Source organism: Sinohyriopsis cumingii, chromosome 4, assembly GCF_028554795.1.
Source record: "Sinohyriopsis cumingii isolate HCF-2022 chromosome 4, ASM2855479v2, whole genome shotgun sequence".
NCBI classification, from domain to species: domain Eukaryota; kingdom Metazoa; phylum Mollusca; class Bivalvia; order Unionida; family Unionidae; genus Sinohyriopsis; species Sinohyriopsis cumingii.
This window is the reverse complement of record NC_142964.1, coordinates 45144625-45158114: the sequence shown is the minus strand read 5'-3', so window position 1 is coordinate 45158114 and position 13490 is coordinate 45144625. Positions and strand designations below refer to the sequence as shown.

The 13490-nt window shown below is 34.5% G+C and overlaps 1 protein-coding gene across 1 annotated transcript; it reads right to left on the bottom strand.

The window, feature by feature from the left end:
• Positions 1 to 2203: 2203 nt before the first annotated feature.
• Positions 2204 to 13132, bottom strand: LOC149801076 (superoxide dismutase [Cu-Zn]-like). Its single transcript, XM_089954248.1, has 5 exons — positions 13014 to 13132; positions 11125 to 11213; positions 10376 to 10569; positions 8357 to 8492; positions 2204 to 2572 (listed from the first exon to the last, which is right to left on the bottom strand). Exons 1-5 carry the CDS (start codon positions 13108 to 13110, stop codon positions 2447 to 2449), a joined length of 642 nt encoding a protein of 213 aa, XP_089810374.1. The 5' UTR covers positions 13111 to 13132; the 3' UTR covers positions 2204 to 2446.
• Positions 13133 to 13490: the final 358 nt, after the last annotated feature.

Genomic DNA, 13490 nt, shown 5'->3' with positions numbered 1-13490 from the left:
ATATTTGTCGATCTTGAAAGAACAGTGTCAGATAAAGGCGATGGGTATGTTTCTTGCCTTTTGTTTATACAAAATATATAAAAAGCAAATACTACAACGATCCTCAGCAGACAATTTACTTTCAACGTCACTTACCAATTTACAGCAATGTACTGCTGATAAATCGAATCCAACTGCAAACAATATAGAACCTGATCTGCCGTTGCATAATACGCCTGCAGATCGTGACATAAAATACTTGCTTTGACGATTAATCCTAACAAACTGCACTGACTCAGATTTGATGATACATTATGCGACTACAGATCTGCATCTAAGCAGCTTGCTGCTGGAGTCGACTTATAAACTGGAAAACACAGTACTGATAATAAATACTTTTCCGGGCGTTTACTTCCTATTATAAAATGCGGAGTGAACTTATCTAGATGGAAAGATTGTTAAACTACATAGAAAATGTTTCTTGCGATATTTGTTCCTTGTCACTTTTACAAGGTTTTGAAATTAACCGATTAATAACAAATCTTCGACGAGCCAACATAACTCTGTACTTTGTCTCAAATATTCAAGATAATACTTCGAGTTCTCTGCAATGTCCCTGATCCTGTCAAAGCATATATCTGCAATCGGATTTCACCTCCTGGTCATCTTCGCATTTATCGTCACACACTTATAATGTTTTACAAGTTTTTAAAGTTCCTTTAAGGTCACGTAAAGGCTACAGCTTGAAAAAAAATAACTTTATTCAAGATTCTAAAATTTAACCCAGATTCTTAAAGCATTTAACTTCGGCATGCTCATATTGAGTCCTTGTCCACAACTGGTCCAGAATTTCAATAAGTTCGGTTGTTTTTGCACACTCGACACTAGTCCTCGTGTCCTGTGAGACATTATTACAATGACCATTCATAGCATCTCCAACAAAACTAAGACTTGAAAACATCATCCTCATCTCCGTTGGATATCTTCATTATAACCACCATCATCATTGTCCGTTTGCTAAATGTGAATTCACAATGCAAAATCCTAAAAGCTGATATGGCATGTATATTAATACCGTCTACCGCCTTTTCAGTACTGGGGATTTTCATACTGAAAACATGGGACTATAGATGTTGCTTGGTTCTTTCTAATCTAATTCGGCAGGCGGAGAGGTTTGCCATACTTTAGAATAATAACTTTGAAGTAACTGTTCGTAGTACTAAAAACGATTATATGGTACATAAATTAAGCCCTGATAATCCAATCCTAATTTCATATTTGCACTTTTCAACATAAAAACAATATTCAATTTATGTCAAAGGTAACATTTTGACTGATGTTTGCATTGAATCTAGTCTTGATACTCACAGATACATATGGAAGAAACCAAACAGCAATAAAAAAGGCAACACTTCGTTTCTTTTCTTTCTGTATAACGCTTTCCTCACGAGTGCCAGTGAGTATCTTATAGAACCAGAATAAATAAGAACTAATATATTAGAAAAAGTTAAGAGAACAAAGCTTTTGGAACTGTAATTAACTTTTATTGAAAGATACAGATTAAGTTTCAGCAATGAAAAAAAAAAATTCGCCAATGCAGACAGCGCTACATATGCCAGGAACACCATTAATTAGATATAATATTTAGTATGCAAATCCGAATATATATATATATATATATATATATATATATATATATATATATATATATATATATATATATATATATATTCGTATAAAATGGTAATGACCCGCGACTGCAAGCGTCAGGTGTTTGGTTTCTAAAAGAATTTTAGTAAGTATTCTGAATGCGGAGTTGTTGTTAATGAGGCGTAATTCCAGGCATATGATATAATAATGGGATGCGTGTTTGCAGACAAGTTTATGGGTGCCGTAACACATGGACCAATAGTCGATTTCACTCTCTTTATTGTATATTTGAAACTTGCAGAGTGCGTGTGTATTTCGATGAGAGCTAATTTCTATGTTGCCAGGCCAATGTGTCTGCTGCACACGAATGCCAACACCCAAGACCTCGTTCCACTCTTTGTAGGTGTACTCACTTAGTCAAGAGGAATTGGTGTGTGTAGGTAAAGCAATATGGTCCATAACACGCATTCGCCGGTTCGTGTCTTAGCAGCGGATGAATTATTTTTTTTATCTGATCCCTTTAACAGGATATATATATATATATATATATATATATATATATATATATATATATATATATATATATTCGTATCAAATGGTAATGACCCTCGACTGCAAACAGCAGGTGTTTCGTTTCTAAAAGTAATTTTAGTAAGTATCCTCAATGCGGAGTTGTTGGTACTGAAGCGAAATGCATGGCATATGAGAAATTTGGTCAACAGTATACGAAATCAACCAAAAACTAGAAATGCATTGCTTTACAAGTTCCATTTATACTAGCATTACTAATGTGTTATCACAAAGATTAACAGAAGAACTATTTGTTGTTCCTGCTACTTTGGGTTCGTTCAATTACGCAGCATGCCAGAGCCGGACCGGAATTTCCGTCTATCAGACTTTGAGCATCACCACCGAGACCGCTGTCGTCTTGTCTTGCGCTGAGCTGAAATGTTATACATACAGTATATCACGTTAATGTTCAATTAATGTGAAATGTAAGAAGGGTGTTGAATAAATCCTAAAGTTAGGAAGCCAGTATGAACATATTAAAAAAACTAGTCAATAACATTTTGTATATGCATAATAAAGCGAAATAAACGTTGGAAATATATCACATATGTGAATTAACTTGTTGTTTGTTTGTTGTAACAGAACGGATCTTTGTATGCCATACCGTTCGGTGGTGGTAAGAAACTAACAAATACTTCCAACATAACATAGATATGATTATAACAATATAACCCTGATTACAACATAGTATATAAATGATTATAACAAAATACAGACCTGATCGGAACACAGTATAGACATGTTTACAACAGGTAGATTTAAATATTCGAAACAGTAGGAACTAGTGCGTCAATTCAAAATATTCCTAGTGACACAATACTGTTACACTACTACCATTTGTAATTAACTATAGTTGTGGTTATGACAAAATGGTAATCGTATACTAATTTACATTACTAATCTCATATAACGTTGAAAGATAGATGTACCACGTATGGATATGTATTGATTAAATCATCTAACGTCGCAAATCAAATAGGGTAAAGAAAGAAAAACCTTTTTATTTTACTTTTATTTCTAGCGAGGATGCCAAATCAAGCGTAATGCTGTGAAGACAGTGCGACCACATGTTGATAATTAGATAATTGCGTAATTATGCGAGGAAATAATTATGTGGAAATCAAACTGATAAAACTAATAATGTTGCTGCGACACCGTTAAAAACTTTTACCGTTCAGATCATATGGGCAGAAAACGGGTAACCTGAGTTATATATTGACCTGATTTGTATGTATCTGGTCTCAAACTGATGCGTTGGCCGTCATTTTGCCGACTATTACGTTAAACACGCATTCCAGCTTAAAGCCTTATTGGAGTATGGTAGTATATGAATGTAACAAAAATCTTTTGAGCCAATTTGCTAGAGATACTTTCTTAGATACGTGAAACTGTATTAAGAATTCCCTGCCTATATTGACTTAAAAATAATTGTATATCTTGAACCAGATTCTCAAGTAACTTCGAAAGATCTTCCATGGAGACAAATATAATCAAAACTGGCATTGACACAACAGGCCGAGTGGCGTCTGGTTTTCCTAAAAGAATATGGTAAATATTTTTACTGGCTGGCTACCAGTTATATTGATGTCCCATGTTTCGTTATTGTCCGTCTGGATCCATTTTGCAAGCAGTTGTTTTCGATTTAGCGTTTTCCACATTAGGAAGATTAGTGCACGTGACTTGACAGTTTGACTTAATTACGAGTATACGATTATGATGCAAAAATCTCACATACTCAACATATATTTTGCCAGGCGAAGTCAGGCTCCATCCTTACTTGACGACAGATATAATCTCTAAACTAATTTGGCATGTTATGCTATTGTTGATATACCGTTAATGCAGACACCTCATGTTGGGTATATGGACAGTTTTATGCGGGTGGAATGTCAGAGCGTGCACGTTAATTAGAAGCTGCAATTTGCCAAAACCGCACCTAAGCAGCAGCTAGTAAGGACGTTAAACTTCGGTAATTAAGCGACCTTACATCAAACATTACCTGCTTGAAATCTATAGGTAGAATATGTAGCTTCTTAGAAATAGCAAATAGCAAATCAAATATAATTGTATACTGAAATATATGTAGCTAAATTATCTACGATTTCGAACGAAAATGTAGGTTGCTACAATTCGGATCACGTGTGCAAACAATGTGAGATATTCTTAAGTACTTGGTACGATGTCTTAACACCATTTGTTTTTTTTGGGGGTTGGGGGTTGGGCTTGAGTGGAAACATAAGGTATTACATGTACTTCACGAATTTAGACTTTATAACTTTTCTTTATTTTTCTTTATACATTTGTTATAAAATCCGGTGCAGGAGTCATGCATCAGATCCATTGCAAACGGCTTACTTATATTAGGCACTACCTTGAACACAAGAAACAAAATAGTGCGCACAAGTTATGGTACAGCTTCAAGAAATCGTTGCTTACGAATGAACAGACTGGAATATTCATTGCATGTGACTTTTTTGGAACCGATCTAATCACACTTGTTTACTTTCTCTTCCTACACAAAACCCATAATCCTCAACTCAATAAATATGTTATTTTCTGCATCGACCCTGATGTTCCTAAAACGATAGACATAGATATATCGATATACAGATAAGAGTTGATGGAGTGGAGAGTTGTTTGAAATGTAAATGTCTACGTATGCAGTAAGTGATTAATTTTGTGTGACGAAGATGTAAAAGAAACGTAAGGAATATTGCGGATTTCATTTCTGCTTTTGACATCAAAATCAAATAGACAAATAACAAGTATCGAGAGGACATTGGTGACGAGTGAAATATGAACAATCTGACGTACTGCAAAAGTAACATTGTTGGACAAGCCAACTGGTTGAATTTCTCGAATCAAATTTGATAAATCAGAAACTTTCTGTTTTCTTATGACAAATTCCATTTTGTCTTTGCAGTATTTTTCAAACGATTTTATTTGTAAGCCAATTTTTATCTGCATGATGGTTGAGGCATTCTACTCCATCATTTACATTTATTTCAAGATAATACAGGCAGCATGGAAATATTACTTCACGATCAAAGCTCGCATCTTCATGAATTGAGACATCAAATTTGCACGGCTAGTATACATCATAACCAGATAAGCCATTAGCAACAGTTTGCTCTGTTTTTTTTTTTTTTTTTGTTGCAGAAATCAGTCAGTTTTAGCAATGAGACTAATATACGTAGATTCCGTGCAATTCGCCGGTTTACTTTAGTCACCATCGTATACAAGATATAGGAACAAAAGAAAACCATACGTAAACTCTTAAATATTATGTGGCTGCTGTCCCGGTTATGACGTAGTATACTGGCTGAGAATGTGGGTACCGACTAAGCACTAATACGGCGTGTGCAGTGGCATATTACGCGTGATGCGGGGGGGGTGGGGGTGGCGGTATGCTTCGGCTGACAACCAGAAACGGGTGCCATCGAAGTGTTGAAATACCAAAAGAGGTTTTCAAACCGACTTAATCTATTTTTCTGTGTGTTTACATTTTAAAATTATTTGTGGAAGTGTCAAGGGAAGTATCCGCCCCGGGTGCCAAATATTTTAGGTACGCCCTGGGTAAATGTGGCAGATGATTCAGACTTAAGATGAACATAATACGGCACGGAAGGTTCAACCAGACTCTCATTATGTGTGCGCAGTACCCGTCAAGCTCACGTGCGCTAACACATGCGATAGATTCGTAACGTTAAGACTGTAGGATGCTCAATGTGTACTAAATTGTTCAAATCAGATAAGCATCCTAATGAACACGGACTAAGCATCCGTCTAAGTATTAATTTTATCATTTTGTAATCAAGACTTTAATGTATTTTCCTTTCGTAATATTTTATTATGTAGCATTCTAAAAATGGTAGCATGCATAATCCTTGTTAAACACATTTCACACTGCCAGAAAAAGAATAATATCAATCATTTTATAAAGAAATGGGGTGAGTATCTTAAACAGACGGGTGTTTATTGTGTTTTTCTAACTGTCGATTTAGGCATTTCCCGGCATTACAAGTGTCAACTTATCGTCTATGCAATTTAGTAATGATTTCAGTTTCTCTCCTTGTATACAGGAAAGCATGCCGTTCGAGTGAACCTTTGAATAATAAATGTTTAAGTGAATGACAAAGTCAGATTTTCAGTTTCGGAGTTGCTTAATTTCGCACATTGTCATGCTGTTCTGTCTAGGAGGTATTTCGTGTCGTTCAAAATCTCATAATGACTAAATGGAATCGATCCGTTTTGAAAGAAAAACACACCTGGACTAATACCATTCGCTCTGTTTAGATCTCTTGGTCACGTGGAAAACTAGCTGAGCAGTACTTGCAATCATTCATTGTTACAATTGTACATTAATGCGCTTTTATAACCTCGATTAAATAGGTGTCCCATGGATTAGGATTTCAGTTAAATCTACATTAGAATGGCAGAATCTACACATTGACTAAGAACACAATAGATCCTATTCGTGTAAGTATGTGAATTATTCTAAATCAAGAATTCTAGTATTCATTCCAGTGATTGGTAACTTAAAGTGAATGTAAACAAAACTAGTATGCTATGCGTTGGTAAAGACTGAAAGAGAACATTTACTTTATATATATATATATATATATATATATATATATATATATAACGGTGAGATATTAGAAGATTAAATGAATATATTTTTATTGGGATTGTTATGAATAAGTTCAAAAGATTTCCAAAGGCAAGCACCATGGAAAGCCAAGAGACAATAATATGGAATATTGGTCTGCGGATAGATTGCCAGCGGAATATGGAATATTGGTCCACGGATAGATTGCCAGCGACACTTCTTCAATAGTACTATTGCTCTGTTCAGCTATAAAAGTCAGAAGTTTGAAGGCTTTGAAAATTGCTAAATCTTTCAAATAATTCATAGACATATTCGTGATTGTTTTTGAAATGTTAAAGTGCAACCAGTTATACGTGCCATATGCAGAAACTGGAAGACGAACACATACACTTAAAATGAATTGGAACGCCATCAAATATTGGTATAGAGCAATTGAGAGAATGCACTTATAATAAGCAAAAATCATATTTATCATTATATTGAACGATATAAAACCACATAAAAATACTTGCCTTTATTTTGAATAAATACAATATTTTCCAAGAATATGCATTTTGAATACTTTGATGTGTATAGTCTCTATCTCATGAACAATGACACATCAGAAGTATGAAGACCAAGCTAAAGTTGAAATATCTTCAGACATGGAACGCAACAAATATTTATCCAGCAAACGAAACACCTGTGGCAGATTCAAAACAATCCCCAACCTTCACTTTAAAGATTATTCCGTTTCCTTACCCACAAACGTTTGCACTATTTAATGTAAATGTAGAATTTTAAAACCGCCGTGAAGCTGACAGATGGTCAAATAATGCAAGGGAAGAAAGATTGTGTACATGATCCAGTGGACATGATTTAGTTGATGAAATTCGTTATTTATTTCATTGTACTTCTTACAAATCCGAAATAACACTCTTCCGACATTGTACACATTCAATGATAGTACTTTGATTAAGTTATGGCCGCCTGAAAGAGTGCACTGGCACAGACGTATGCAAGCTTTGTAACATATCAATTTGAAAATATTCCACGTCCTTTTTTGTAATAGTCTGTCAGGTGTTTTTCCCATAAAATATGTTATAAATTGCTACCAATGCATGACACAATTTAAACTACGTACACTGATCTCCAGTGAATCGTTTACTAATGATGTTCTGACGCTTTCAGTTCAGTCTGATAAACAGAGCAAGAGAGCAAGTGTATTGACGAAGGACACACAGCTGAAGCTGAACTGGTGTCCTCCTATTTGGGTGGGGCTTAATTAGCCCACAGTCGTCTGGTCAGGATTCAATACCTTTAGATAACGAACCACTCTGGGTTTGACAAAATATCATAGACGTAGGTGTACATATGATTGTTAGCTGTCAAAGGAGCAATTTAACTACACAAGTACGGGAAGGATTATTTCACAGAAAACTGGTTTGTTTACATGTATTTTCTCATTATATGTTTTTAATGTAATAAATTCTAACTTTGAATTAAGTGTATGTCAGTAGATATTTAAAATGCAAAAATAATTTAATTAATTAATAAATTAAAACTTACCACCAGACCGCGGCCGATGATGGAGTGATTTCCTACCAAATTTAATAAAGGATCTTGGCGCTTGTCATTGATATACCCTCCTGAGGTCTCGCTGTCAAATTTTTGTCCATTTCCAAAGTCACCAATATGTCGCATCCTAAAATGTATTTTTTTAAAATACGATTTGAGGAAATTGTATTTTCCAGTAGTATACTATGCAACTATCTGACTCATACGACCGAAAAGGAGATCCCTTGACATATGTTCATCTTACGATACTGGGCTACATGCAAATGTTACAGGATGGACATACTCACCGACAAACGAACCGATATGTCTTTGCGCTCATTAATAGTTGTTAAGTAGACAGTAATACGACATAAAAGGTTTAGCACTAAATGGCTTCTCTCTGTTCTACATACAAGTAAGCAAATCAGTTAAAACATCGAAATATTTGTTCTGAAGAACATATTTCTCTACATACTTTTTTGAAGAAATGTATTACAACTAGTGAGGAAAGCATCATTCGTACAGGGTTGGAAGTAGTAGTAATATTAGTACAGATAAACGTCCGCAATACATAAATAATATTCAATATATTTTGTTACTCATGCACATGCCTAACGTTTCTTGAATTCATCTAAAGCTTACCAATATATTTTTTAAATGTTAAAGAAGAATTCCGTGTGATACGATGACTCGCTTGGTAAACTTTGGCATAATCCCAACATTTCGCAGTATTGAGCAGATTCAATTTACTCATCACGCTTTATGGTTGTATGACCACAATATCAAAAAAAGTGACATATATGCGAATGTAATTATCGGAACGTGAAAGGAAGATCACTGTGTCCTGGACTTTTGCCACTGCTGAACTGTACCTTACTAGATGAATATAGCCAATAAGTAACGTGGCAGTGCATAACGCAGTGTCTAAGTAAATAAAGCTATGCAAACAGTTAATATATTCAATCGAGCATGCTAATGGGAACAGTCTCTCACATTTGCCATGGTAAATACTACTATCCAAAATGAATGTACCCATTACGCGTCATGGCATTACACATTCCGCTTGACATAAAAGACAAAAGACAAGGCCACATATCATATAGCATAGTTAATGTTGTGATTTTAGAATGTTATCATTTGACAAGCTATAATATATAAATGCATAGTCTGCTTAATATGGCGGATACTCCAAGGAAATTAATAACTAAAGCAGAGATAAAATTGCAAAAGTATTTATGTAAATATTTTTCAATCTATAAGATGGTACAGTCTGACAGAGTGAGCAGGTTATGGTAGTGATAGTAAAGTATCGTAAACGTATACCAGTCAGGTTATTGTAGTGATACTAAGGTATCGTAAACGTATACCAGTCAGGTTATTGTAGTGATACTAAGGTATCGTAAACGTATATCAGTCAGGTTATTATAGTGACAGTAAGGTATCGTAAACGTATACCAGTCAGGTTATTATAGTGACAGTAAGGTATCGTAAACGTATACCAGTCAGGTTATTATAGTGACAGTAAGGTATCGTAAACGTATACCAGTCAGGTTATTATAGTGACAGTAAGGTATCGTAAACGTATATCAGTCAGGTTATTATAGTGACAGTAAGGTATCGTAAACGTATACCAGTCAGGTTATTATAGTGACAGTAAGGTATCGTAAACGTATATCAGTCAGGTTATTATAGTGACAGTAAGGTATCGTAAACGTATACCAGTCAGGTTATTATAGTGACAGTAAGGTATCGTAAACGTATACCAGTCAGGTTATTGTAGTGATAGTAATGTATCGTAAACGTATACCATTGTATATCAGTTAGGTTATGGTAGTGATAGTAAATTATCGTAAACGTATAATCTTGCCTATCAGTTAGGTTCTCTTTAATACCATTCAAATTTACAATGGAATTAATTTGTTTTATTTTGTTAAAGCTTTCCTGCGCACGGGCCAATACATACTATGAACACATCGTTTGAATGCACCATCGTTTTGGCGTCACATAATTTGTGCGTTACGCGTTACTTACTCGAGTGTATCTCGTCGACCCCCATGTGATGTATTCAGAGGGTTGAAATGGGGACCCATCGAGTCGCATCCATTACTGAGGTCATTTGATTCATGCACATGTATAGCGTGGTATTCAGTTCCGTCATCCGTGGGGAGTCCTGTTATTTTAGTTATAATTTCCACCAACCCCATTCTACGTCGGCAATCACTAGTCTGATAAATTGCAATGAAATATTATCAAGTTAACATAATTAAAAATTACAAAACATTGGAATAAGAATTGAAATGCTTCGGCAATGTTTGGTCATAAAGGTTGAACAAAAGCAAGAACCGACATAAATTTATGTAACATTATTGAAGAGATTTGAAAATGCAGCTATGGGCCTAATACATTTTATGATATTACAATTTCCCCGTTGCAATAAATCACGATTAAAAAAAAAAAATTATTGTAATGGCTGATGATTACTTCTTTAGTGCATTAAGCCCCCAATGAGTGAACGGAGGAGGAGAGTATAGTCAGTCACTAGTCTTTGCGAGAATATGCATTCGTGCGCGTTTATATGTGTGGTTCCGGTTGATGAATTCGATTACTAACTAAATATTTCCAGTTTAGGTTGGTTCATTTATGATGCATGATGATATAATCTACCATCACAATTATTATCATCATCATCATATATAACGAATGCTGCTACTGCACACTACTAGTACCTTTCAAACAGAGATCACCATCACAACAACCAGCACTACAACATCTATACTAACCACATTTTGCTTAAACGACACAGATCCTCCAATTTGATACGAAACATCTTTCATATTTGGATTGTTCTGTAGATTGCATTCAGCCTCAACTGAAAGTGTAAAAGCAAATGACGTAATGTGGAATTCCATGCATGCATATTTAATTTAAATATCGGATCTATTTCTGCATATTCTATCCTCTAGGAAGACATGTATAATACATAACAAAATATTATATAGTGTCGAGCTATTCAATGGCATCTGATTTCCCAAGCACGATATATAATGCGTACAGTTTACATTATATATATCACAACTAACTGAGAGCAAACTGTTTACACATATCTTTCTTTCTTGTCATTCAAAAAAAAAAAAATCGGTACCCGTTTCCGTCTATACACCCAATTACTCGTGACGGCCAAACAAACAGAGCAAATGATGCAAGTCGCCCACACACGACCACCTGTCTGCTAACTGCACTAAATTATTATTAGGTTATTCTACTAATAGTAAGTGTTTTCAAAAGTTATGCGGTTTGATGTATAAGGACTTTGGAAAAAATGCATAATTGTTACAATTAAGTAACATTTAGTGCTTTCTTATAGTTTATCAAGTAATATTACACCGTGTACATTCAACGTTATTTATCTCAGAGCTACTCAAATATATCTGACCATGTTCAAGACGATAATTGTACATTACCATTAAACTATCGATAATTTGCCGTTATTGCCAAAATATTTACCACCATGGATTTTCGCCAGTTATGAAGCCCTTTAGGTGTAACAAAAGACAATATTGCGAATCCTGGAGCTAACGTAACATTAATAATGACTTCTACTCATTTATGCTATATTTAATTTGCCACAAATGTCTTACTGTCGATTGGACTAGAATTTCCAATGCGCATTAACGATCGCCACATTCGCTTTACCATTTATCTAATAAAGCTTTCACATTTGCATGGTTCGCGTGGCTGACCTGGCATTTATTTCGCATGGAATATAGCTAAACGATACATCGCTATTAATACTCGAATATATCTATTTTTTAACATTCATATGAAAACAAACACATAAATGCAAGTAGTACGTACAATTTATATATACGTGCGTATAATCCTGACTATTTAGCATTGGTCGTCTAAATGTATACTTAATATCAAAATTTACGTTTGGGAATATCCACTATATGTCGGAAATTTGTGATCCGCCATGCTAAAGCAATACCGCATGTATGGGAGTAAGAGGAAAACTCGTTAGTAAGATCGTCTATATCAATCATGGGCTAAAATATTTTTATTTTCATGGCATACTTGTCAGTCGCGGTTATGTTTATAAGAAACCACTGTGTTTTACTACCTTGAAGTTTTTCAAGCAAAATAATAATGATTATCTTACAATTAGTTATACTGACTCAGACCCGGACGGCATGGCTTACTGAGTTGATGCTCCCTTATAATTTACTTCTGTAGACAAGAAGTTTCTTTCTTTTCAACGTGTTGATAAGTCATGTTTTTGCTTTTTGAATTATTAAGTACAACAATCATATTTTTCGGTGCACTTATAACAGTTTATTATATTTTATTTGCTACAGTAAAATAATGTTTTGTCCCAATATACTGATTCTGACTTTCAATTAATTTATGAATATGAAATGTATCACAATTTATGTTTACTTATTATTTTATGGAAGCATGATTTGTCAAATCTATTGAAAAGAAATGATGACTATTTCTAAAAAAATTAAATAATGAAATCAATTTAATGTTTACATCCAATTTGTTTTTTCAGTAATATACAATATTGGGCTTTTGTTTCAGTATGTGAGTTAAAATAAATCACAATTAAACCCAACACTAGTATTAAGCACTAAAAGACTCTAGGATCAACAAGAAAAGAAAATCTTACTGATTTTGCCCGGACATTGTATAGGATTATCTCCATCTACTGTCAGGAACGATACCGCAACTGTCACAAGCACAATCTGAATTACTTCATACGACATGTTTACACAGTACTTCTCTACAACATACGGATACGGTTTGTGTGTGACTTAGGCAATGCACCGTCCTTTATATATAGGTGAGGAGAACGACAACCCCTATTGATTGTGTACGCCTAAAACTATTGGAGTAGACTATAATTTACGTTAAATCCTTTATTGTTAAAAACATCATATGATTTGGCCAAATGGTTATCTTAATGTTGTGTTTGGTTTAATCTCCTAAACAAATCATAAATCAATTTGCTTTTGTTTTTGTTATCTCCTGTGAAATATACCAAGCTGTTAGAGTTTATTTTTAATATTCGCGCTTTAGTTTTGAGATATATCGGTGGCAAAAGTTTGATATAGAGGCTGGTAGACAGTTTATGTTCAGATTTTGT

Excerpts from the sequence above, each read along its gene's own strand:
- LOC149801076 (XM_089954248.1), bottom strand. The coding sequence starts at position 13,110 with ATGTCGTATGAAGTAATTCAGATTGTGCTTGTGACAGTTGCGGTATCG. Across the intron at positions 10,570-11,124 it reads TGTCGTTTAAGCAAAATGTG|ACTAGTGATTGCCGACGTAG; the intron begins GTTAGTATAGAT and ends GCAATTTATCAG. Across the intron at positions 2,573-8,356 it reads TCATCGGCCGCGGTCTGGTG|CTCAGCGCAAGACAAGACGA; the intron begins GTAAGTTTTAAT and ends ATAACATTTCAG.